The sequence below is a fragment of the Gymnoscopelus microlampas genome (genome assembly GCF_963454915.1).
Source record: "Gymnoscopelus microlampas genome assembly, chromosome: 1".
Classification (NCBI taxonomy): Eukaryota; Metazoa; Chordata; class Actinopteri; order Myctophiformes; family Myctophidae; genus Gymnoscopelus; species Gymnoscopelus microlampas.
The window spans coordinates 37,656,152-37,683,792 of NC_139962.1; the positions used below are offsets into that span (position 1 = coordinate 37,656,152).

At 41.7% G+C, this 27,641-nt stretch overlaps 1 protein-coding gene across 3 annotated transcripts in view; it reads right to left on the reverse strand.

Moving 5' to 3' along the window:
• The window catches only part of znf609b (zinc finger protein 609b), a 98,338-nt gene that overhangs the window by 8,224 nt on the left and 62,473 nt on the right, over positions 1–27,641 (reverse strand). For all 3 annotated transcript variants that reach the window (XM_084059337.1, XM_084059335.1, XM_084059336.1), the window contains exons 3-4: positions 13,093–13,318; positions 1,677–1,764 (exon numbers count right to left, since the gene is read on the reverse strand). In XM_084059337.1, coding sequence (XP_083915463.1) covers positions 1,677–1,764; positions 13,093–13,318 — 314 coding nt within the window. The remainder of the gene's footprint in view (positions 1–1,676; positions 1,765–13,092; positions 13,319–27,641) is intronic.

The window sequence follows — 27,641 nt, forward strand, 5'->3', positions numbered from 1 at the left end:
ATTTTAAAATAGATAAATACATATATTTATGGTATAATATACCAGTGAAAGACGATATCAAAAATAACTTTTGTTTAATTGAAAAAGTTACATACAGTAGTATGACTTTAAGGTAAATAAGGTTTATACTGTATGTTCTGAGTGCTATATCGGGAGATATTGGCTCTCAGCCATCAGAACGCTTCTCACAATATGAGGTCAGAACTAAACTGCGGTATACCGTATAACACCCGTTATATTAAGTTTAGGCTGAACAGGTATGCTCAGCATAAACGTTTGTCTGTCATTTAAAGGGCACTCTTAGTTTCATTATGTAAGAGAGAAATAAACAGGAGGCATGCTTAATAAAGCTTGAAAACCACAAACCCATCAATTTGCCTTTAAATAATAATTCAGCAAAGACAAGGCGGTGAACTTTTTACCTGCCTTGTAATCTAAACATAATTCAAATCCTTAGAATAGCGGTTGGGTTTCGTGTCTCTATAATTGTAATGTAATTATCTTCCTGTGCAGCAGTGAAGGTTAGCAATCTGTGACAAAGAGAGAAACCGGGCTAGGATGAGTCACAGCTTCCCTACAAGCCTCTCCAAACAATTTCAGCCTCAGCAGGGTATGTGAATACATCCGTAGTCTGACAGAGGTTCAGGAATTCAGAGTCATTACTCATCTCAAGCCTGAGTTTATACTCAGGCTGGAGATGGCTTTTTGAATTATTCATAGAGGGTCCCTAATGTAGTCATACTGCAAACTGTAAGACAATCTTTGTGCAAATATATCCTGACAAACCGCACGTATTAAGCAAAGCAATGCCATTATTGATAGTATGATATAGTCTAACCTTACGTCTTATTTAGAGTACAGTTTTGAATATTTATAAATATAAATATATGTAATATAATTCTATACGGTATATAATCTATACAGTACATACGTCATGGTGCAATTGGATATTACATTAATATCGTTTAACTTACTTAATTTACATGTACAGCGTACATTTTAGGGGTTTGAGTATAAAATGCATAAAACGGGCCAACTAACATGAATTACAATCCTCATCTTAAAAAGAAAAATCTCATTCCATTGTGATAGAGAATGTGATACAGTGTTGAGGAAAAGCTATTAGTGCAATAATTGGATTCTGCAATCTGGCTTGTTAGAGCAGCATTCTATTTCTATCAGTTCCTCCTGGGACGGAAGCCTTTTGCCAGCAAGCAGTGAGTCCTGTTTCCCCAGGCTTGAGATAAAGACTAGCAGAGGATAGACAAGTTCTGCTGCACAATAGAAGATAGGTGCTGAATGCTATATCCTTGAGCCGAGGCTGATACAACAGATTTCTATCAGAGTGTGTGCTCTTTATGAAAAGGTTAGGGACCAAGTGCAGGGGGGATAGAGAGCAAGCATTGATGATTGATGGCAGCTATATAGCAATACTGCTTTTCCACCTTGGCATTTAGAACCACCGTGTGTGACACAGTAGAAGATGTTTTAAAGCAATGAAGGTAGTCCTTATTTTTTTGCAAATCAGCAGCCAAGGGATCCATCCGTCCCATTATACATAAAATGTAGAGGTAGAATTTGATGTATATAATCTGAATGTCAATCTGAACTGATGTATATTTTGCTCCCTGGTTTTCAAAGGAGGAAAAGGTTTTAAAAAAATAAATGCATTTTACCTGGGTGGAGCCCAGTCGTGCCGTGTACAGTCCAACAGTGTGCCCACATACGTCTTATTTCTCCAAGTGACATTGACCACCAGCATTCCTGTAAGAAAGGGAAAAGGCAAAAGGTCACGAGCCATGAACCGAAACAATCAATTTGCTAATTATGTTCATTAATTAGCTGCATCAAAGATTTCCAATCAGTGTGAGATTGTAATGTAAGTGACAGTGTTTCATGTACAGTAACTAACATGGTGAAAGCAGTGTCATTTCAAACTGCTCCAGCATCCGATAGATCTGAGGTTAAGAAATTATTTTAAACAACTGCAAACTTCTTATTCAAGATATATCAAGCAGCGACAAAAGGTACTACTATATAAGCTTGGGGTTACTAAGGGATATTGTCTGAGTAACCCTTCCAGTTAAATAAGCCAGCTCACAGGGAATACGCTATTGGATAATTATTTGCACGGAAACAATGTGCTGTCCTCTTCTATCTGGCATCCCTGCTGAGGAAAGCATTCAGAGAGAGAGAGGGAGAGAGAGAGACAGACAGACAGAGAGATGGCACTACTACAGTATAGGGAAACGTGTGAAAAAGGTGTCACACAAATAATCTACTGTACAGCAGTTCATTCCAAGCTCCTAACCAATTTGACTTGAAGGGTTCCAATTCAAAGCCTGTAACTGAGAAGCCAAGCAGAGACCTCTTTCACTATTTCACTCAAGGCTTCAGTGGGAAGTGCCGGCACCTAACACAGGAATGTCCTTGACTCCACTGGCATTGCTGTAATGTGTCTGACTTAGAAGCTTCTGTTTCACCATTTGGATAGTTTAAGGCTAGTTATACTTGGTATGAGCTTGTCTAAATAGGCACAACCTGTGGCGAGTGTGATATTTGACCTTGCATTTAAAATGCAAGATTAGTTACAACAGCCATGGCTTGACTGCAGAATTCTTACAGAGAGGACAGACAAGTGTATCCGAAATCTGGTTAAAAATCTGTCAAACCCGGGGTGCCTGTTGGCTCAACTAGTGCACTGACCACATGATCCTTGTGAGCTGTGAGAAAGCGGGTTTGAATCCCACCCCCGGCATCTTGTCTGACGTGTCTCCCCTCTCTCTCTACCCTTGGTTTACTGTCTCTCTACACTCTCCTATCTAATTAAACAAAGATAATTATAATAAATTAGATCAATGATGAGGAGCTGATGAAGATCATCTGTAATTAATGAAACGGCGTAAAGGCAGGTCTATACACTACATAGATTTCTGATTAAGGTAAGAACAGAAAAAAAACAAAACAACAATAAAACAAAAATAAACAACAAAAGTAGGACTAGTAGTAGACTGGGAGCAATCACCCTCCACAAAAACATTCTAAATTTATTGCCCCCCTCTCTCCATTCTCCCACCTCCCACTGGTGACCTCAGCATGCAACCTCAGCACTGCAGTGAAACTGGAGGCTGCAGTGAGCTAACTTATCTAATGGCACAAGAATGCTGGCTGGCAGCTTCCAGTCCTCCAAGCATTTTATTAGCACAGGAAACCTCTCTTGTTCACCCCATTCTCTCCCTCCTTGTCTCTTTCACCCTTACCCCATTTCCTCTTTTCAACAGTATACCTAGTGTATCTCCGACTTTCTATCTTCTACCCCTTCTGCAGACAAGACACGGTTCAGGACTCATTTTGCTCTTGCTGCCTCTGGCATAAAATAGTGAGTGCATAAGGCATTTACAAATGAGTGGGTTTTACAGGAACCTGCTGACTCTTGGCCACGAGTCCCTCCTCCAGCGCTATAGTCTGAAAGCAGCAGTCCCTAGTCACAGCTCTTTTAGCCGAATTGAACTGGGAGTGTTATGGTGGGGAAGTCTGTCATATACTGTACAGTATAAAAGTATTGGCTTTTCCAAAACACTACAACAATATGGCTCTGGCAATTGATTCTGTTAGCCCATAAATGGCTTTAATTGTATTTACGATCTATCACCCCTATTCCTTCCTATCTTAAATAGTTTATCAATTCATCAATACCTAAATTGGCTTAAAGAAAACATCCAGTAACCCAATATACAATGTCAAAATAGAATAAACTGTGCTTAAAAATCACACCCTGTGTGAAGGAATCGGTGCCTTTGGGGCGGGGCTTAACTAATTTCACTTCGTCCCTATTGGTGGTCTGTGTCCACTTACCAAATGTGTACTTGGTAGCATGCTGCAAACTGGAATAATGGCTGTTTAAAGCCCAGCCTATGGGCAGACAGAGGGGGCGGGGCTCAAGTAATTACAGTTCGTCCCTATTGGTGGTCTAAGTCCACATACCAAATTTGGACTTGGTGGCATGCTGCAAACTGGACTTACGGCTGTTTAAAGCCCAGCCAATAGGAAGACAGAGGGGGCGGGGCTTAATTAATGTGAGTTCATCCCTATTGGTGGTTTTAGTCCATGTACAAAATTTGTACTCCGTAGCATGCTGCGAACTGGAGTTATAGCTGTTTAAATGCCGTGCTCATACGCCGTGCTCATACGCCGTGCTCATACGCCGTGCTCATACGGACGTCAAGTGTGTGTGTGTGTGTGTGTGTGTGTGTGTGTGTGTGTGTTCGTGTGTGCGCATGTGTGCAGTATTGGCTTGTGTGTGTGTGTGTGTGTGTGTGTGTGTGTGTGTGTGTGTGTGTGTGTGTTGAAGTGGCGCATGTGTTGCTGCCTTGCCGTGTTCAAACATACGGACAGACGGACGGACGGACACTCACACGGACAGAGTCAAATGTAGAGCGGTTGGCACCGCTAAAAATATATCTTTTAGATTCCCACCCCAAACCAAAAAGGACAGCATGTGGCATAATCATGGTTTCATCCTTTTGCAGAGACAGACTATAGAACCTTTTAAACCTTTTAAAACAGATGGGGAAGATGGAGAATTGTTTTATGAACAATGGGTCTTTTCAAAAGGTCATGCTTTTTCAAAGGTACACAATGAAACACGGATAGGTGATTGTACACCAAAGCAGTCTTGAAGCAATTCCATCACAAGACAATCACACAACAGACTACATGGAGCTGGATAAGCAGTAATCATTAGCAGGAGGCAGAATAGCCTTATATATTTTATTTTCTAGACAGGGGACTAACCTTCGAACCTCAAAAAGCAGTTAGCACCAGCAAAAACTGAAGAGCACCCACCTTAAAGGGCTTCAATAGGCTACATTCTAATTTTAGAGCAATAATGGGAAGCTATTAAGGATATTAGTCTTGTTGTTACTCAGACAGGTGATGATGATTTCCATTTGTAACAATTCAATAATCTATTCCAAGATTTTCATTTAAAGATGATTTTTAGGTGCATAGTGACAAGAAGCTGAGGGCAGAGAGCAAACAAAACACTATCCGGTCAGCTACCAGCGATCATTCCAATTCCAAGATTTTCAATTCACTATTCCGTTTCTCTCACTTAAATAACTATGAATGTGTCGGCTAGCAACCAGTTCAAAGATGAATGGTAAATAACATAACAATGATAAACCACGCTGACTTTCAGGAACAGTACACTCACTTTGAGTTGAAATGTGTAAGATGCGTGGTGAACCTTAAAAGCCAGTTAATTAAAAAAAGGTTTTCTGTGTCCCAGAATTTCATTTCCAAGACGCATTTTACATTTAGACTTCATTAGGTCTTAATGGTATCAGGCAGTAATGAAAAAATAAATAAAAAAATATCCCAATGAAATTCAGATGTCCTTTTGGTAGAAAAGTACACCAGAAATTCAGTATTCCCACCAACTTAATATAATATTTTTTACAAACACAATCCCTTTTTACTCACTGGATTTCTTTGTAGAAAAAGAAAACAAAGACTTGCTCTTTCAAACAAAGGTTTAGCTTGGGTGTTTTGTTGATAGTGCGCTGGCGAATGATGAGGTGGGAGTAGGGTTGAGGATAGGGCTGTTCCCAACCCCCTCCCCGATTCCGTCAGGCTCATTAGGGTCACACAGGCCAGCTGAGTGAAGCATGAATTAATGAGAGAAATGGGCCTGTAATTTTACCACTCATTTCCTTTCAGTGCCGCTGTGCAACAAATGGAACCCCCTCCTTGTGCACCAAACTCCACTGCCTACTTGTGTGCGATTATTTAATAACAGCCTAATGATGGTGGGGAATCAGTCAGGGGGTTGAGCCTGCATTACAGGTCACTGGCTCTCTGGTCCCCCCTGACATGTTCCATTAGGTTAGTGTGGGGCCACATTATCAGGTCCCCCGCTGCTGGTCAAGTCTGGTAGGGCCATGGGTTCCTTGGTTGACCTCAACGCTGCTTCAACTCAAAAGGGAGTTTTGTAGGGTTAATGACCTTGTCATTTATGTCCCTTGTAAAAATACTTTTGTTATCTTGCTGTTATGCTATGACATTGTGACTATGTTTGCCGATGCTAAGATGACATATCCTGTCAGTTTATCATTAAGTGTGCCTAGCAGTTTGCTAGACTAAAGCAGCAACATCTTGAGTGGAATTACAATCACTGATGTAAGGCACTTTTGGCTTGGAGTATTAAGATATTTTCAACACAGTGAGATGCTGATGTAAATATAGGAGTAAAAGGATAGCCGGGTGTTGCCATGAGCAATAGGGTTACTTACTATAAGTTACTTACTGTAAGTGCTTTAACATCAAACAAGTCACATGATCCATACATTCAAACAAGCTTTACAACTGTATATCACAACACAGGAATACGCATTAGAAAAGGATTAAACAAAACAGAGTTATTTTTTAAAACCATTTCAAACTAATATAAAAGTCAGCGACAAGCAAAAATACCATAAATGAATAAAGTTACCAGAGGAATACACAGACAAATAACAGCCTACACACATTTATTGTAGTGTTTTAAAAGCAGGGAATTTAAAAGATGATACAAAGGCCTGGTAACCTTAAGCCTCAGTTTCAGAATAGCCAGGAGGCTCTTGCCTGAAGATTTAAAGCCTGCACTCTGGATCATACGAGGTGAAAGTGCAAAATTACTTTCGCTGGCAAGAGTAACAAACTGTGAGAAAGTCAAGGGACAGCAGTACGAGTATACTTTCCACATGGTTGATTAATGCAGTCATTCCTTCACAAAAACCACTGTACTTGTAGGAGGAGTGACTCCTACAAACCATGCAGCCATGCAGATGCAGGCTGAAAATACACATGCATTTATTTCAGAAGTCAGTAATTCTGTGGTGAGGCACATATTGTCCCTTACAAAAACTGGTACTGTATCTCAAATCTCCTATCTCATTTCTAAAACAACCCCCTGAGTATTTTTCATCAACAAGATGGTACAGATATTAAGAGACAGGTTTGTCAAAGCCACATTAGTCAAACCCTTGTTGACGTGTACATAGCTGACATGATATCTTATGACCGCTACTAGCAGGGCTTTCCAATTCCTCTGGGCATTTGATTACCTCTTAAGACTATTTAAGTGCACAAAAGAATGTAGTTGTCAGCCAGTAAGAATGGGACTGTCATTAGCCAGCAATAAAATTCCATTTCAAATTTTGTCTTGTGTGGTGGTAAGATGAAAATAACTCTGGATACTGGCCATTTCCTTGAACAGTGCCCACTGTTACAAGGAATGACTAGTGTGGTATGGCAAAAAGTGACAATTGTGGCCAGGGAATTGGGGAATGAAAATTACAGGAAGCGGGGGAGAGAAGGAAGAGAAAGCAGACCACATGTATTACTCCTCTCAAAATGGCTTCTGCAGTTAATAGATGTCTGACTTAGTTTTTTTGTCCACCTTGATTTCTGTCATTGACCTGGCAGAGAAGTATGGGCTCCCCTTGTCAACGCTCACTCTTACCTCATGAACATTCACTGAGAGCAGGGAGTGCTCTCCTTTGTAAAAAACCTTTCAATAAAGCCTTTGACAGATGGTGTTCAAAAGAGCAAGGAAGCATGGCTGGCGAGTTGAGCTTTATAGCCAAGTGTTCCTTACAATATTCCCCTTCGTAGGCTGACAGTGTTCCAGAACTAAAGAGCGAAAAGACATAGCTCAAATGTTTATACAGGAATATCCGTTTCATACTGACCTCTTTTCTGCTCAGAGCTTTTAGCTCATGTGCTAAAACTGACACTTGCAATCCTATAATTATCTAACATTATTACTTTAATAATCCCAGGGGCAAACATTTTTGACTGTCTGCACTACTTATCTAATAAGGAACCAAAGTGACAGTGGGTCATACAAGGGGAAAAGCATACAGTATTGTGTACGGCATGTTAGGGGGAACACTGTGGTTGCTGTTTGTGTGTGTTTGTGTGTGTGAGTGCTTGAACCGTGGTTGTGGTGCTGGTGAGGGGGTGTGTTGGCATGGGGCTGCAGTGTTTTGGCCAAAGGGCCCCCTCTGTGTTCCCTCTGCCCCAGAGCAGGAGCCAAGCCTTTCTGGGCAACGCTTCAAGAGCAATAAACTTCTCCAGCACTTCAGAAATGACATTTGAAGGTATCAGCATGCTAATCCTGGGAGGGGTTGGCCTGATGCTATGCCGGCGTGACCCTGGGAGCTGCCACTACCTCGTCTGTGCTGAAGGGATTTGTGTCAGGAGCTGGGCCTTAAAATATCATGCCCCTGATCTCAGCTTCACAAGCCCCCTGAGCTGTCTGACTGGATGACATGGTGTCTCGCCCCTACCCCCTCTCCTCACATCCTCTCTGTTTCTCCTGTACAGACAGGGATGTGTCAAACTAGCTGATTTGGACACGTGCTTTTATAGAGACCATTCAATGCAACCACTCATTCTCATATAATCATCCTACTCTTTAACCCATTTAGACCTGAAGACGCCTTCTAAATCCTGACCTGAAGTTTTCTGAAAAACTTCAAATCTTTATAAAAAAAAAATATATATATATATATAGTTGCAAGCAGCAATACGGGGGCCAAGCAATGCAATATGCAATTTGCTAAATGCAATATGCGCAATAAGTCATAATAGACTGAACTTGAGAGAAAGAAGACCATACAATTAACAAATGAGCATTGGAAACAATTATGCAGATTTCTGAGGGATTGAGGATATAAAATGCATGTCTTTATTATGTTGCTTATAATGGCAGATTTCAAACTCTTGTTAAAAAGTTTCAAGACAAAAGTTTTCCAATTTCTCTGCTTCATCTACACAACAGAATCAATTGCAGTATTTTAATCAGGCTATAGCTTTTCATCACTATTCCTGGCCAGTCGGTTTAGCCGGGGCCTGGAATCGAACCTTCCCAGGCCTCCTCTCTACGCATTCAGCTATAACAGCCCTGTTTAAGATTGCTGAAAAGCTTAACATTTTGCCTTTTGTCATGCCCCCTTTTCACTAGGAAATAGGTCACAATACTGAATGAAATTAAATACTGTCAAAATGCCATTTCGTGTTTTCCTTAAAAAGTGGACATGCATGAATTAATAATGTCATGATTTCTGTGTGTCAAGTTAAAGTATGACTGGATAACTTGGATAAGCCAAGGTTTGAACCAGGGACCTTCTGACTGATAGGTAGACACTAACTTCTGAGCTACTGAAATTCCAGAATTGAGACTGAGAGAACCTGCACAGCTATTTTTGTTTTTGTTTTTAATGAAGCCATGCCCATATTCATTGGCTCATGGTGGCTTAACTTTTTCATGTAAAAACTTCTCTTCAATTGGGATTTTATATAATGGTCCATATATTGTGTGTAGAATGTTTCACGCAGATTGCTAAAGAATCCCAGGAGATTTTTCAAGTGTCAAGTGTTTTTCAAACTACTCAAAATGGCGGAAGATTTAAGGGTGGAGCTTACTGGTGAAAGTGACGGATGTGTTCCTCATTAGTCAAGGCATATTTGTAAGTAAGTTTCATGGCTGTAGGCCAAACGAGGCATGACTTCAAAGTTCGCTTTTCAAACGACCGCAATACCGCCCCCCTTTGGTCAATTGGAGTAAGATTGGCTTCAGCCGCAGTCATCAAAACTCTACCAAACTTACAGTACCTGAATAACTGAGTCAATGTTACCTAAACAAACCTGTGCCATCTTTGTAATTTGTAAATACATATTTTCTCCAGAAGCTATCTTCGACTAGATTTGTCAATTCAATCCACACTTTAAAATGCATAAAACCTCTACATTAGTGATTATGAATAACAGGTAAAGAGAGCACCTATCTCAAGAAATATTTAAGTCCCTGAAAGTGTTCAAGTTTCTTAACGTACTGAAACATGACTTCCTTGATGACCAAACAAATCACGGTATGCTTTGGAAAATGGTTGGCAGTAATTTCAAGTATATGGTGAGTTAGCCTCGCGTAGCCAGACAATATCACACGACACACTGCGTGGATATTAGTCTGGTCCCTATCAACGGTAGATTTTCTTCCAAGGGGCGGTTACAAAAAGATCCAAACGGACTCTATTGGTTAGACCTAAACCAATCAGAGCAGTGCTTCCTTGAACGAACCAATCAGAGCAGTGCTTCCTTGTACGTCATTGCTCCAAATAAGGTGATAAGCCCGCCCACATTTGGATACTGGGCCCTGGTTGGTTCCGCACAACTGCGGAGGGAGAGAATTGAAATCTCTATGGAGGGGGGCCAGACCTAATCTGCCGAGGGCTAAAGTGCATGCAATTTTGCAAAGGCAGATTCGTCTGGAACCAGGCTAATGGTGAGTCATATAGTCAATGGGCAAAACGTGCTAGTCCACCAGTATGGTGCTTTAAAGTGCACTGCTATTTGTCTAATGCAAAAAAGGCTGTTACTCTGTGGCCAATTTATGCGGGATCAATGATTCATCTATCCGCATCAGCTGACATGGCTGTGCCTGGGGCCAAAGGTTTGACTTTTGGGATCGCATTTTGTTAGATGAAACGTTCTTCTCATCCATTTCATTCTCCAGCACTCTCCCGAGTCCTGAGTCAAGTGAGGTGCAGACTATTACTGGGAGCCTGTTGTTCATTTACTCCCACAAGGGCGAAAGGCAGAGGTGAAGAAGCAGCTGTTGTTTGGCATGCTAAATGACATGCTCGCTCGCGCACGCACACGCGCACCCGCACCCACACACACACACACACACACACACACACACACACACACACACACACACACACACACACACACAGCATGCCTAAACAGCTCTGTATGAGACTTGTCATGCAGAGAGGTGGGGGACTGCTCAACATCATTGTTAATCAGCCAGTTTCTGTTATAGCTGTAGGGCCTCTGTTTATTGTCACTCTTCTTCCCCAGTGCTTCGCCTAGATTTCCTCATTTGGTTTTCATTTGTTTGATTCTACCACAATGAAGAGATCTGTGTTTTCACAGCTCACTTAGGAAAAAAAGAGGCAGCATGGTATGATGTGAACATATAGCAACTGGGTCTCTCCAATTAAAAGCTAGCCACTGGGTCCTTACAGGATAATATCATGGCTGTTCGTGCTGTCTAATGTACTATGCTAGATATAATGCTATGGAGGCACTAGACTAGGAGTCCCTTGAGTCAATGATCTTAAAAGGAGAGAAGAGTATAGGCTATAGACCGAGGGCTGTTAACATCTAAAAACCCACAATTACACATCCAGGGAAAACAGCCTGCCAATTCAATTACAGAGGTCTCGCTTAAGACACCAAACTACAAAACAATGGCAGACTTTCTAAACAATGAACTGGTACTGTAGCTAAAGTATTTTCAAATGACATAGCCAAGTCAAACAAAGGCAGTCATCGATGTGGAGAGATGGTCTATGTCTCAACACACACAGATACCAAACAGGCGAAGGATAGATTTTCTAAGTAGCACTTATTAAATGATTTTCCTATGCCACATCATTTATCTCGTCTTTTCTTCCCATGTGTATTTTTGCGACAAAGATATGCCAGTTTGGGATACCTGGTGGTGCAGTTAGCACTAACCACATGCTCGCAAGGATCCGAGGATCCGAGAATCTGACTCCTGCGACATATATGTCTAGTATGCTCTCTCTCTCTGCCCTAAAGTTTTCTGTCTCTCTACACTCTTTTATCTAAATAAAAAGAAAAAGAAATCTCCGAAAAGATCTGCCTGCTTGGGAAATAAAAACAAAACACTGGCTTCAAAGAGAGGGAATGTACATTCTGGCAGCCCTATTGGTTTCTACAACATTAAGGATCAGAACAACCTGTGGGCTATGCCTGCAGAGATAAGTGCTCCAATCCCTTATCTGCTATCCATTCCCTAAAACCACTGACTCACCACCACCCGCATCCCCACAGGGCCATGTAGATTGGAGTTGATGAAAACAATGCTCCATCCACCCAAACCACTACCTCTTTCCAGCCAAAATAACAGCCTTGATAGAGAGTGGGCAGGGAGGGGGGGATGAAGGGCTCTGAGAGGGAGCAGAGAGGGTGGTCACTCTATGGGAGGCAGACAATCACAACACTGGAGCTGGCTCGGAGCCATGTTTGTGTCACCAACACAAGTAGCCTTGTGTACCCATCACCCAAAACAGCATTTACTCTCTCCAAGTTTGCTCGGAAACAGAGTCAAGGGGCGACAGCCTGGGTGCTAGAGGAGGTTTGCGGTGAATCAGACACACAGCCCACAGCTGAATAAAAGAAAGAAAGAAAGTAATCCTCAATAGCAGGGACTGTGCCTTGGGAATGTAGATGAGGCGGGGACCTTTCCTATTCAGTTACTCCAAGTGGATCGCCAAGCAGCACAGTGGATGTGTGGGCGATTTGTACCCAGCATGCCTGCCGAGCGAGTGAACATGAGCCGCTTTGAAGATTAGGTGTTTGTGTTATTTGACATGCACGACGGAAAATGAGGGCAGTTATTCAGACCCAACAAACCCCGGGTACCGCTAGTGACACATCTGAAAATTAAAAACGCACTGGGGTAGTGTTTTCCATCAAAGGAAGGAATGGCTGAGAGCATCTACCATTTCACTCAAGCCGACACCGTGGGAGTGGAGCCAGCATCGGTCCCGATCGCCTGAGTTGAAAGAAGAGCAGCTTTGTGTTGTTGTAGTAGAGAGCAGATATCTCTGTGCTGCAAACAAACCATCTGTGTACGCCTGAGTGAAAAACAAATCAAGGCCATCTAAGAACTATCTGCAGACTATTCTAGTGAGCAATATTAAGTAGGATGCAGGCTGTGTAAATCCAAACTTGGTACCAAAAGCAATTCCTGGAGTAGCTTGGGGCAAATCCAATTCCGTTTTGTCTAAACCTGACTTCACGAGACTGCGCAAGCCTTGCTGATGGGGGGAAAAAATCACTACATTCTTGACACCTTCACACAGCCATCTTTTATTTTTCTGAAAATAAGATAGCTGAATAGAAAAGCAGAACTCATTTTCATAAATGCTTGCATTCACATGTGGGTCTGATATGTGAGAGACTCAACAAGTCGTATAAACAGCACACTGGGTTAAACCAGTCACTTACCGTCTTCGGTTTCTTGCCACACGATGCCTTCTAGATTGACGCTGGTGCCAGGCTCACAGGGCCCCAAGCACTCAGGTTCTGTGGCTAGAGCCACGTCAGACGTGTTCACTGCCACTGAGCGTGTGCGCACCATTATTTGCTCACATGGTGAGGCAATCTCACTGTTGCCCACAGCAGCCAGGAGGTGGAGGGGGGGAGGAGCGGGTGTTGAGACCGGAGATTCCATCTGGGGAAGAAATAAGTGGGGTGGAGAGAGAGAGAGAAAGACATGAGCCACTTCAAAACCACCATATAAACACACGCTGTGAGCAGATGTTCGATATAGAGAAGAGATGCCATGACGAGGGGGAAGTGAACTAAGTGCTGAGTGCACAGGAGACATTCTAGAACACCAGTGGCTGTTAAAAGTAAACCTTTGCCTTGCGTGGTCAAACGGTGGTTCAGTAGTTTGCTGAGGCCATGTAGACTCATGTTGCTGTCCTTAACCTTTCACTAAGACCTGATTAGTAGCAGCCTGGCAGGGGTTGAGAGATGGTGAACTCCCTTCACCGTCTCTGAGGCATAAGACCTGCAGTGTTACTGCAACCCTCCCTCAGCCTTCCTGTCTCGTTTCACACACAGGCTGAGCTCTCTGACACCCAAATCATCTCATGGACTGATTACTCATTAATTCCCTCAATTAAGGAGTAACTTGTGGTGAGGAAGCAGGCTGCCGAGGGCCAGTAATTGATTCCACCTGTTCTGAGGCACTGTGACAGCTATGAAGAGACAGTGGGCCTATGTGCTTAACGAAGAGACAGGGAAAGGATGAGAGTGGGAAGAGCAAGAGAGAATTGGAGGGAGAGAGAGAGAGAGAGAGAGAGAGAGAGAGAGAGAGAGAGAGAGAGAGAGAGAGAGAGAGAGAGAGAGAGAGAGAGAGAGAGAGAGAGAGAGAGAGAGAGAGAGAGAGAGAGAGAGAGAGAGAGAGAGAGAGTGCAGGAGGAAAAGAGTGTCAAAAGACACTGACTGTGATTTAAGGACCACAGTGACACCAGGCTTAGTGCTCGTTATTCAAGGCAACATTAAAGTGCTCCAAATCATTAGCAGTGAACTTTAGGAAGAAACCCTATGCTGCAGGCGGACAAACACCACACATGTATTAATTGTGCATAAACCACTCAGTCCTTGGAAAAATGTTGCAAATACAATTACACTTGGGATAAATAACATTGACATGAGGTTTTATACTGTGGGTAAGGTTGTATTCGAAATCCGGTGCCAATATTAGTGCCAGTGTGAATACGACTAGAAATGCACCAACCAATTCACTGCCCGTCAAAATCGCCTGGTTTTCAGCTGATTGACCGTGATGGGCCTTTCAGTCTCAGAAATCCGATCTTGTGCTGGACATTATTCACATGAACGTGCAGAACGATGGTGAAGTCGCGCACACAGCAACAACATGCTGTCTGTGTGGATGTTTTTTTGCTCAGTACAAAAGTTGAATTGAGCAGTTGTGTTGTCTGGCAATCAGTAATTTATTTTGTATGTTCACCACTTAAATGGTCAAAGCACCAGAGTCTCTTGGCGTCTAAACTCTTTGTTAATTTTACATAGTGTAGGCTATTGTGTGTAAAGAAAAATACATGTACAAGCTAAGAATGCATCGGGATACAACCCGGTGTTACCTTGTAGATCTACTCTGAGTCACATAACAATGTCAGCATCAAATCTGTGACCTCATGGTGAATCTTAAATCGACAGACATTAACCAATATGAAATGGTAAACAAAACAGTTTCTTTGTTGAATAAGATGAAGAAGCCTTCTGTCTGAAAAAATATAATTTTAGGACATAGTAATACTAATAATGTTGGCAAATGACACAAAATAGGTTTGATTTGGAAATTGACTTGGAAAGGAGCCAGCTTAGGTGATTCGGGCATCTAGTACGGATGCCTCCCGAGCGTCTCCCTAGGGAGATCCTCGCTGCACGTCCCACTGGGAAGAGACCCCGTGGCAGACCAAGGACCAGATGGGGGGATTATATCTCCACACTGGCCTGGGAACGCCTCGGGATCCCCCAGGAGGAAGTTGCTAATGGTGCTCTGGAAAGGGGAGACTGGAAATCTCTGTTGGAACTGTTACCCCGCAACCCGATTCCGGATAAGCGGTTGAAGATGGATGGATGGATGGAAATACAATTCTTTAAGTTATTTATAAAAAAATATATTTAATAGTCAATGATTTATTATAAACCGACAATTTAATTATATGTATGTTAATAGCTCATACATCACACAAAGCTTGGGAAGCACAGAGGACCGAGCAAGACCCTAAATCTGCTTTGGTTATTGGTACCTAATACCGTAACTAATCCATGTATACCTGCTTACTCCCTCTTATTATTTTTTATTGTTGAAGTCGCGGCATCCCACCCCCCCAAGCGCCCCCCCCCCCCGGGTCCCGTCGCGAACACACACACACTGTGTGTGCTTGTGGCAGAAGGCAAGAGTGTAACACAGTGGGTCTGTGGATTCGACGCATGCGCAGTTTGATCATTCGTCCCATAGCTCGTAGGGCCATCCCACAGCTGGGCAGCCGTAACCATGGCGACATTCTTTTTAGAGAAAAACACGAATAAACAGCTGACAGTTGGGGAAATGGAAAAACAGGCTTCGCTGTTAGGTGCACATGGTATGGTCAATGGCTGTGTGCAAATTCAGATCAATTGCTCCAGCCACTGAGGAGAACCGGACAGAACAACCCTCACATCACCCTCACACCACTACAGAGGTTTGTCAAATTATAGGAGGATTTTAACAGTTGAAAACATGAACATTCTGGTTGCAGTTTTTTTTATATCATTATATCATATATATATTATATCATAAGCTAGCACTCAGGGAATAAACTTGGACGTAAGCTGTTCGCTAGCAACACATTATAGTATAGACATCATAGTAGTCACACCAGTAGACTGACAAGGTCAACTGGTACTGTATGACAAAACACTTACAATTTCCACATCATTTCCATTATTGCAAACCGAGTGCCCTGAAGACCAAACATTTCCACTAGCGACAGGTTAATGTTGGTTTAAAAATCTTAATGTTATTGGAATAAGCCATTTTGAGGTTTATTGAAATGTGAGAGGATAGTCCCATTTCTCATGCTCTTCTGAGTAAGAACAAATTAATGTGGCAGGGAGCTGCAGTGAGCTGGGCCTAATGACATTGTAATCACTCTGTGTCAGTTCCTGATGCATGATGTGGCCCAGCTGCAGCCTGGCTGAGTGAATGAGACAGGACAGGTAATCACCCGAGCTGTCAACCCACTCTGTTCCTGGAACGTATGGAGACGCAGTGGGCCACAGACAAGACCACACAATGAACCCTACTTCAAAATGACAGCAAATACTGTGAGGCGCAACACAGAACCGTGTGAGGCCTCTCCTCACTTCTCAAACCGTGTCTGTCTGCACTCTGCAGTAGACCTTTTAGAACAGTGGTTTTCAAACTTTTTCATGTCAAGACCTCCAAATTGACATATATTAGCCCACGGACGGACCCCCATTTGAAAAGATATGCCCGGGACCCTCATAAGGGAAGATTTTTTTACAGGCATAGGAGTGATTCTCAACCTTTTTAGTCAAGGACCCCCAGTTAAATTTGCATTTGGGCCATGGACCCCCACTTGAAGCCATTTTGATCTCTTGGACCCCCAATCTGCACTGTAGTATCATCAGTGTTAATTTGACTCTTAGAGCGTACAAATGGAATTAGGTTCCATGTGTACGCTCTCAGACATTCTTTTTGAGTGGTGGTAGCCACTCCAAGGACTGACTTTGTGTGTATGTCTGTCCGTCCGTCCGTCCGTCCGTATGTTTGCGGACAGCCTCAACATGTTTGTGTCTGGCCTCAACAGCTGATTGCAACACAAAGATGCAACCAAAAGAGGATTTCCAATCATTTCCAAAAAGGTGTGAAAAGGCACCCCGTCTCACGTGAAAAAATGGATGAATTTATTTAGAGCAAGGCAAATGAGTATGACCAACACGTTTCGACCTAGAAGGTCTTCATCAGGGTCTATGAACAAAAATGCAACCAGTTACACTAATTATACACGAACAGGAGTGCAACACACACACACACACACACACACTTTTGAGTAAAAATACTTAAAATGAGTACAAAATACTTTAAAGTCATCAAAGTCTGAGTAACTAATTTAAGTCAGGCGCGCACGCACCCACACACACACACACACACACACACACCCACACACACACACACACACACACACACACACACACACACACACACACACACACACACACACACACACACACACACACACTTAAGTGAGTTAAAATATTTAAAAGATGTTTCTGCCAATATAAAGTTATTTTAAAGCAGTCTTAGGCTAATGATAGCTTAATGAAATGAACTCATGAAAGGCACCACTCTCTTCACACTGGGTGTGATTTTCTTTTTTACACATAAAAGGTTCATTTGGTTCCAAACAATCAATCATTTGGCTGGGGACCCCCTGAAACCCCCTCAAGGACTTGAGGAAACCACTGGTTTGAGAACCACTATTTTAGAAATGCCTTTGAAAGTTGCTGGCTGGGCATGAAAGCAAACATTATAAGCAAACAGATATGGATAGTGTCTAATAATTGCAATGGCTAATTAGGTGAAGAAAATGTGGAATGAAGATCTACTTTGATGATGGAAAAAGCATAAATGGAAGGAAGTCTTATGAACACGATGTGATACATTTTGAAATGTATTTCAAATCCACAGAAAGCTAACGATGGTGCCATAAAGACAAAAGGACAGAATTAACTAGGCTGAGTTCACAGACACCCCAAACTTCTCATGAGCCCTCAGTGGGAAAAAAAAACCTTCTGTTAAACTCAAGTCTCTACCCTTCTAAAACGATGAATGCAACTACGGCAGTGGAGCTGCAGACTGTATTATATGTTAATTTCTCTGAAGCAAAATATTCCTCACAACTTTCGGAGCCTTGGGGAACGGAGTGAGTTTAAACTTGTCTGAGACTCTGATTCATCAAGCCTAACACTCAGATACTGAGCCAGCATGAAAAGATGCCTAGAAAACGAACCCAATATTTTTACGGTTGAACAAACCGTGTCAATTAAGATAGATGTACAGTACTGTACAATGATACAGGGAAGTCAGACAAATCTAAATCAGTGTTAGAAATCTGATAAACAATTCACCAAGTCTATCTACTTATCTATTCCAAGTTCTATTAATGGTGGGAAAAACACAACAACACTTTCACTCTATGGCAGCAGCATGTAAACAATGAAATGCCTCATGTCCCTTCAGGGGCTTCCAGAAACCACATGTGACAGAACTACCCAACTTGTCAGATTAAACATGGCTCTACCCAACACTCAACCACTGCCAAATTCCACAGATCTTCCCCTCTTTCGGGATTTACTGCATGGTTTCCAACTCTCTACTGAACCACAATGATTGAGTGTCACGCAAACATTCTCTTAAGACACGCCCTTCCGCCAAAGTTTCTGTTTGACAAAGCCACATTGGCGAGAATGATGTTTAACTGGCTGCAAAGAAAATAAAAATAAATTGGTGAATCTGGGACTGAGCTCAGGCATACTATAATGTTACTGAAAGAGAGCGAAATCTGCCTGCATTTCCAACCATTTCTCCCGACAGAGGGACATGAGCTGCACTTTTTGCCGGACACATTAACCCTGGCTTTAACTTGTTTATTAGAATTGGGATTAAGAAACTGAGCACATAGCTTGGGCAAGGATTATGCGGGGATTACACTATAGTCAGTATAGTGTCATACTGAGACACCTGTCATGGCTGTACTTGTTTGGGAGTGGCCATAATAAACTTACGTTGTGACTGGAGTGGACCAATTAATTTTACGAGTCATCTTTCAATACCAGACCACAGTCAGCAAATGCTGCAGGCTTATTATCACTGCAAGCTACATATATATATATATATATATATACTCTTATTAAGAGCTGCTACGTATGTGATCTTTTTCTTCAGTACATCATTGTGTGGCCAATATCGGGTGATTATATATCGGGTGATTAAAGATTTTAAAAAATAGCAGATCTACAATCTCACTGCAATGCGTTGTTTTTCGTATTGATTTCAAGATGTTGCACTAAAAAAAAAACAATATCAGTCTGAACAATGGTAATCAAAGAGTATTAGCAAACACAAAAATTCATCTTGGTTGGGCAAACAGAGGAGCTCTGCCAATTCATATTTACATTAGCCGAGTCCACTGATTTCCTCAAAATAATAATTGAACAACAGCCATTAGATAATCCATTCCATCATAGAAATGTAAATGGCCATGCTGATCAGTAATCTAGTCTCAAATGATTTTAAATAAATATTTTGTCATAGCAGGGGATGAGCTTGACATTGTGTAAAGAAGTGTTGTTCCATTTAGACAATTATAAAAAAAACATAATCTGAACCTGTAACATGGACACCCTTGTGTAAACTGACCCCAGTTGCTATGCAGTCTTTTAAGCACAGAGAAGTCCCCCAGATACACTTTCAGCCTGGTAGAAGTATGGGGAATTCAACACCATCTCTAACACCAAAGAAAGAAAACACAATCTGTCTTGAATGGAAGAAATGTGAATTCTGAGCCAAGAAGGCATGATTAAGTAGAAAGGAATCCCTCCCGTAGTGCTATTAGCTGAGGTCTGTGTTCTTACTTCAATTACGTTATGCAATTATATATAGTTTTTTACTCCAGGGACAGCCTTTTAAGATCTTTGGCGGATCACTGAGCTCTAAAGGCTTCTACACACCAAGTCGCAATTAGCATCCTGACGGCTGAAAACCGGTTGTAGTATGTTCGGTGTGTACATGGCCATCGGTAGTAGTGAGGCGTCGCTCACCCAGCTAAGTCGGCATCCCCAGTCGATAACTGTGGGGGATTTGGGGTGGTGAGGGGGTAGAGCTCTCTGGTTGGTATCATAATGTTGTGCAACTGAACTGATATCAGCAGTACTTGAATGTAGTGAATGAAGCCGTCTCACCGTCTCATTAGAGATGACAAGGTGGACGGTGTCCAAATAAGGTTAAATAGTCATCTATCTTTCTGGAAATGATTTCCACTGCTGTGAGGTTTGCTAACTGTCTCTTTATCAGCCACGGGTTCAGAGTAAAGCCTTTTGTTTATTTTAAAAGACAAGGCATTAACAAAAAATGAAATGAAAGCGATCATTTCCCTGTTAATGTGCCACTTGTTTTGGTGTTAATATTATAGATTTTGTGCGGCCAGCCACATTGGGCCTTATGTTGCATAAAACGCACATCAAGTCGGAATATAATGCTTTGAACATAATAATGTGTTAAATCCAGTCTGAGAACTGCAGATGGTTGCTTTGAAAATCAGGACCAGTCTTTTATGAGCTTCAATAAAATATTTGCTTTAAAATATACTGCTTTAGACAGGCAGCCTTTCGGTTGTCTTTTACACTTCAGGACCTGCAAATTACTGCCTTTCCTCTCATGTAGGCGAACAACAGCATCATCAGCCAACCGTCTGTGTGGTGAGTAAACAGCGTTCACACAGTTACTTTAACCCGTTCTGACCTGACTGATCTCCTGACGTTTAGTCTGTAGTAGCCTTAAAGCCAGTGGCGATTACACCTTTTGCTAGTGTTGCTTGGCACCTTGGCGAGCACCGTTGACAACCAGGAAAGCAACATTAGAAAAGAGACCACAATGTTGGGACTCAGTAAATGCACACAATGGATTTCCAACAACATTTTGAAATGGCCCAGAAAACTAAGATATGCTTCATTACCGGCACAAAAGCCTGTCCTTGGGATAGCTTTGTTAAGTAAGTCTAATATTAAAGACAATGAAGACATGATATCGTTACTAGAATGACGCCATAGAGTGAACACAGGTAAAAGCCTCACATTATACTGATGGACAGAAATGTTCACAACATTGAGGACAGGGCGGTAAGAACACTGGATTCAATCAACATGCAATGACATCAAACAAATCAGTCCCCTTCAAATTATGATAGTCTTACTGAGATTACGTTGGAATCACAGCAACTAAAACCATGGAACATGCTCACAGTGATCAATCAGGAGAAAACAAGGAAACAGGACCAGAAGCATGTTAACAAAATGTGTTAGGAACTGTGTGTTAGCATGTTCCCTAGGCTATTTAAAAGCCTATTGTAGACCACCAGGCTTGGCAAAAAGCCCTCCAGGTTTCTAGGCAACTCTTTCAGTTTCAGTAGCTAATTGCAGGCTTTCAGGAAAGCATAACCACACATACATAATACAGAGAGGAAACAAAGCAGTGATACAGCCAGTCACCCATGACCTATTGTGTGTTTGAAGTCATAGAGAGAAAGCCAAGCTTTCATTCTGAAGGGATAATAATAAGATAAAACGCTTTTTACCATATGGTTTATTATCATTTCAGGTTTATGCCAGCCATAAATGACTTTTTCTTTAAGATAACATACCAGAAGACTTGGAATGTACAAAGTTCAAAACATTTTTGCGGTTTAACTTAACATAATAACCAGCACCTACGACTTGCATACTATACTGTGCATTAACACATTTAGAGATCTTTCTTTCCCACAGACTCCTGGCAATGATCACATAAACCTATAACATGTTTGCCAATCAAATGCAATCTTTTATTTTGTTTTATTTAGTTTCCCAGTCTTAACCTTGTTATTATGACCTCCTCTCTCTCCTACTTCCCATACTGTACCTTCTGTTCTCACCCACTTTTCTTTAAATTTGATGAAGATGCCTTCCTTCTCCTCCATCACAACATTACTGCCATTCTTCTAACATATTCTTCCATATTATGGCTTTTGCCTACTTCCACTGCAAGTGCTGGCACTTATAGTGGCTATGCGGTAAAACATTACGCAAAGCTCGGCAATCGGTTAAGCAGATGGGTCGGGTTGGCCAATCAGGGACTTATACTGGCTAGGTGGCAAAAACATGACGTACATACAATCCTCCGAACATACGGAGAATCTGTGCGTCCTCTGCAGAATCGATGCGTGCATCCCCTTTACTATTTAACATGTATAATGTGTTAGAAACAAATCATGGAATTCCCTTTACAGGGTCTTTACGCTTATATCTCATGTGTTCTGAAACGTATAGGTAAGTATCCTTTAAGCAGAGCTACTGTAGCAGCTAAGAAACAGAGTGGGTAAGAGTGTAAGAGTATTATTACAATACAAATGTGACAAAATAGGCCTATAGCATTGGCCTAAAGTGGGTAAAGGCTACATCACAAGTCAGGATGGAATATCAATCTGCGTTGTCAATGGATTGCTGGAAGGAATGAGATATTTTCCAAGGCTTACAAAAAAACACTGTTGGAGTTAAAAAGTTGGCCAGTTTCAAAATTGAGAATTGACCGTACTCCTGCCAGACCAATATATTCACCACCATAACAAACATCAATGTGACGTGGTAGACTAACCAGCAGATGAGAATATAAGACCAAATGATACCCTAATGTGGTTTACCTCTTATCTATAAATATAGTATGTCTCAGCAACAGGATGCTACACACTGGATGGGAAAATATTTTTTAGGTTTCCTTACAATTTGATTTAAATAAATAATTTTCTATGCAAAATATCATAATCACATTATTGATTTTACAGTACCAACGATCATTGCATTCAATGCAACCAAGATGCGGTGGATGCCTTGCAGTGCGCCAAATAACACAAGACACAATGTCTTAATAATAAATACCTATCAGACTGATACTGTCAGCAGGGAGGGAGAATGAAAGAACCAACTAACAAAGTGATTAAAGTGATATCAAAATATCAAATTATGACTGTGGTGTGACTCGGACAGACTCGAGCCCGGCACTGTTGGACGCAGCTCGCCAGCCCGGATCCAACAAGCTGTGTTAGCGTCAGAATGGGTCCTAGGCAAAGGACCCCCCCCCCACAAATTGTGCATGCGTGCGGACTTCATAACACACACATATGATACAATAGCTCATATTAATGTCACTAACTGTACGCTTTAAAAAACAACAATGCAGGACGTTAGCTTCCACAAGTTGGCAATTAAGCCGTTTACATGCACTGTAGGCTCTTACATGCGTACTGTGTCATACTAAAACAACATCAACACAAGATTTCTCACTGTTGGAAAATCAAATAATACATTTATTGCACAGCTTAACTAACCGTGTCCACCTTGTCACTTTATGGAACCATAGCACAGAAATATACAGTAGTTATTTTATTCTGAAATGGGCAAATGGAGAGGGGCGTGCGTAATACAGTAGGCTACTCTTTTGGAGACAATTAAGTGCCACTCTTGCACCGCTTGCACTGTCTTTAGTTACACCACTGCATCGTACACATCCACTAACCTTTCATGGCTGGTTATACTGTATTACAATACCTCCATTCTGAGATGTAGAAAGAGGTGCTTCGGTTTCACATTTTTTTCTCTTTTCTTTTGGATGTAGTCACGTCTAAATGGCCACAACATACATGTTTGTCTGCTAAATACTTTGGACGTCCGTAAACAGCAGAAGCCAAATTGTGGAAGTCAATAAAGTAATACATGTAAGCTCAGCGAACTACATTGCATCATTCTGTCTATCCACAGTTAGGATATGCGTCAACTCATACTGTATATTGTTCTTTTCTTTATCGCAGTATAAAAAAATGTGTACCCGACACAGCGCATCCCGAGTCTGTCAAAGCTCTAGGGACCTCCGGAGCGCTACTAAACCATATCCAAGACTCTACATACATACTGATGTTCAGAACCAGAGCTGAGCCACATCGAGTATAAAGCAGTTGTTTTTATGAAGCATCTTGTTGATAGAACACCTAATGGAACTAAAGTCTCTTATGTAAGCACCTTCATGACACATTGTCATGTTCTGTGTTCACACATACATACCATGTGATTGACAGCATAACTGGATGAGGCATTCATTTCCAACTTGCATCGTTCCCGTTGGGCACTGGTCTAGTACCACTAAATTGCCAGCATTTAAAAAAACAGGGTTTAGACATTACCAACTGAATGTGTCCCAAACAGTTGCAACCAACTTACACTGCCAGCTCCCTGGTACAAACTCTGTGTAATGATCTCACTGAGCCCATGTGCAAATAGACCAGGTCATTGTACAGAGAATTGAGAGACGAGGAGATTTGGGAAGGACATAATTAGGTGGTCGAGGAACTGAGGAGAGAGAAACAAGTGTTGAACGAGAGTCGGAACAAGTGACATTACTTGAAATCTGTTTAGTTATTGGATACTGCTGCCAACCATCTCCTCGGGCTACAGGATGGAAACTCTACACTGTCCAGGAGATGGAATCCAAACGTTACGGCAATGCAGAAGGATGAGCCAACAAATGTTTCAAGACCTTGTATTGTATTAATGTAAACATGTTTATTTTAAAAGTTGTTTGATTAATGTCCAGAACTATGCTTTACACAAATTACTGAGAGGAATCCCCCATCTGATAAACTCCACTGTCATCGGCCTGATAAAATAGAGTGAAAGTGTCCCACTTCTCTTGTACTGTCCTTTTTTCTATGAATAAAACGTACTACTCACCCTCTGTATTCCTGTATTTCCCCTCTGTTCTATTTCACAAACTTCACCCTCACTATAAACATTTGAGCTTGTGAAATACTGGTTTGACTGATCTTCATTTCTATTTATACTTTTTTTAATAGTCCTTGTGTGGCTATATAGGAGACTGTATGTCAAACAGTTTAATTAAGGGACATAGGTATGCATATTTCTCATTTTATGAACAAAACTGTCATGTAGGAGAGTACATATCTGTCATGGACAATCCCCTTTTGTGAGCTACATGTGTGAAAGGGCAACTCCGGATAATGTCCGGACCTGAATCTCTCTACATTGTCCGGAGTTCATATGTGCCCCCCCCCCATTCCTCTCCTCATACAGCCAGCTGCCTTAGGCTAGTATGGTATTGTTTGCTAGCTGGCAGGGTGGGGGTTGGGTTAGAAGTGCATCGAGTTTGACTAGTGGAGATTATGAAGACTGGAAGCTCTCCAGGCAGAAACAGGCAACCTGGACACCCCTATGCTGCACTGTAGATAAACGAGAACGCCTGTAGATATTTTGTTTCTTTCATCACTTCTTGAGCAAGCACAGAAGCATTTACTTTGTTACACAAGCTTGTCAATGGCGTTTTACTGCAAGCAATGCTGCTACTGAAAAGTACAATAATACAATTTAGCATCAATATTACAGCCTAGCGAGTGCTAGTATTCACTTTAATATTGTCAGAATTTGGTGAAAAGAAACCATAACATTTCAAGTACAAATTTGAAAAAGAAAGGGGGGGAAACATATTTCTTGGAGTGTGAAAAATCTTGGCTATTCTTTCCCCTGTCCCCTGGTTCCCCCTTGCTCAGCCTCCCACTCTGACCACAGGTCAGTTGACAACAACCGTATCTATTACAATAATAAGCCACATTCTTGTCAAGGTCACACACTTGCACTCCGACAGAGAGAGGCTGGGCTGGGGAGAAGAAATCCAGATAAGCTTAGCTGAGCCTCCAAGGATTTCTCTCTCCTTAGCCCTCTCCCTAGTCGTAAATCTTATCTCACACCAGAGGGAAAACCTGACAACAAACCAAGAGGCCACCATCAACAGCTCAGCCACCTAGATTCCCACCCAAAGACCCATGATTCACTCTTCAACTTGTTACGTATGAAGCTATGACTAGAAAAACTAGAAAGACATGGCTCACGCCAGATGGAAAACTAGAACACTTCATGATGTGCCCAACATTACTCTAGAATTAGTACACCTGGACTATCAAGTAAAGAATAATTTTGAAGGCTAAATCATTCTAGTTACCTAGCTTCCTAAATTCAACAGACTCATCAATGTTATATTCTTTACTTCAAGATTCTAGACGTATTATACATAACCACCACCAGCTAGCCTTCACATAAGAGTAAGACATTTACTAGCCCACATATTACACAAGGAAAACAAGCTGTTATTCAGGCTGTGACTGTGAGATTTCCCCAGAGCCCCTTACCACAAACTATTTATAGAAGTTCTCTGTTAGCCTGTCTCCCTTGTGTTGAGTCTCCTCTGTGGGTGGCAACTTTTCCAAGCCAACTAGAAGGAAAAAGCCTAAACATGACCACAAATCAATGAGCACATTTTAAAACACATTTTAGGCCTAATGTAACCAATTGTAATTTGCTATAGGTGCCACAATTTCATGAGGAAAACGTTTCCTACAGTTAATGAATGATGACTTCGAAAGAACAGTCAAGCTGATAACCTCCGAAGAACCATGGATTATCTCACAGAAGATTGTTGAGGTCGTCAAACAAAAAAAAAGGCGATTGAGGTCTTCAGCAGGGCAGTGAGATAAGCAGATGATCTGGGCATAAACCATGACCATACGTTTGTGTATATCCATGCACTGGCCTCTTGTCTGCACAAAGGATCAACCAGGCCACGCGGCTGCACTCAAACACACGGCCCTGTTCCCTGCTGCTGCTTTAACTAGGGCTTGCTACTCTGATCGACCTCTACTGTTGGCCGTCACACAGTGCTCCTATTGAACCATGTCTGGCTTAATGGAGGGCGATGTGCACTATTACTGCTTGCTAGTAGTTTCTGGACTATGGCCTCAAAGCCCTATGGACACTTGCACGTTAATTCACTCAGAGCAATGAACACTGCAGCCAGCACCACATGAAGTTTCCACACACTTTTTGGAGGATTTAAATCAGAGCAGGCTATAGGCTATTCACTGTCCCAGAAAATAATGACTTGTCAGAGTAGTATATCGTTCGCTGTCGGGCAGAAACCTTTCATGTCCAAAACCGTTACTTTTCAGGAAATGGAAAAAATAACCTGTTCCAATGGATCCAATGTAGATATTATTTAGACATCTACATTGGATATTCTTGTTAATACTTTTCATTGGTTAAACATTTATGACATTTTGAGCATGTCATCATTATAGATGTACATTTACTAAAACAACTTTAAAATAGCGAAAATAGCAGATCTGTCTTGTGAGCTTGTAGATCAGCTATTTTCAATACTTACATGGTGCTGTCATACAACAAAGTATAAAATAGGGCTAATTAGAAAAATCTAATTAGGTTGATCTCTGGAGATCCACGCAGTAATAAAACCCCCAAAAATGATGGAGATCAAGGTAAGTTAGTCTGGTTAGGAGCAGACTAACTTACAACTCACGTCACCATGCACCATTTTGATGAAAAAAGGGGCATGTCAAATTCAAGAAGCATCTGGTGATGCATGAGAAACACACAAGAGCGCTACGCTGTGCATAATGCTCCATTTATACTCCGTCATACGGCGCTACAGCTCACCAAAAGTAGCCGATCTACAAGCTCACAATTCGTCGCAATATATATGTGCACCATATTGTGCACCATATTGTGCACTGTAGATCACTTTAATGTTGATTTAAGTTTCTAATAAACAACAGTAAAGAGAT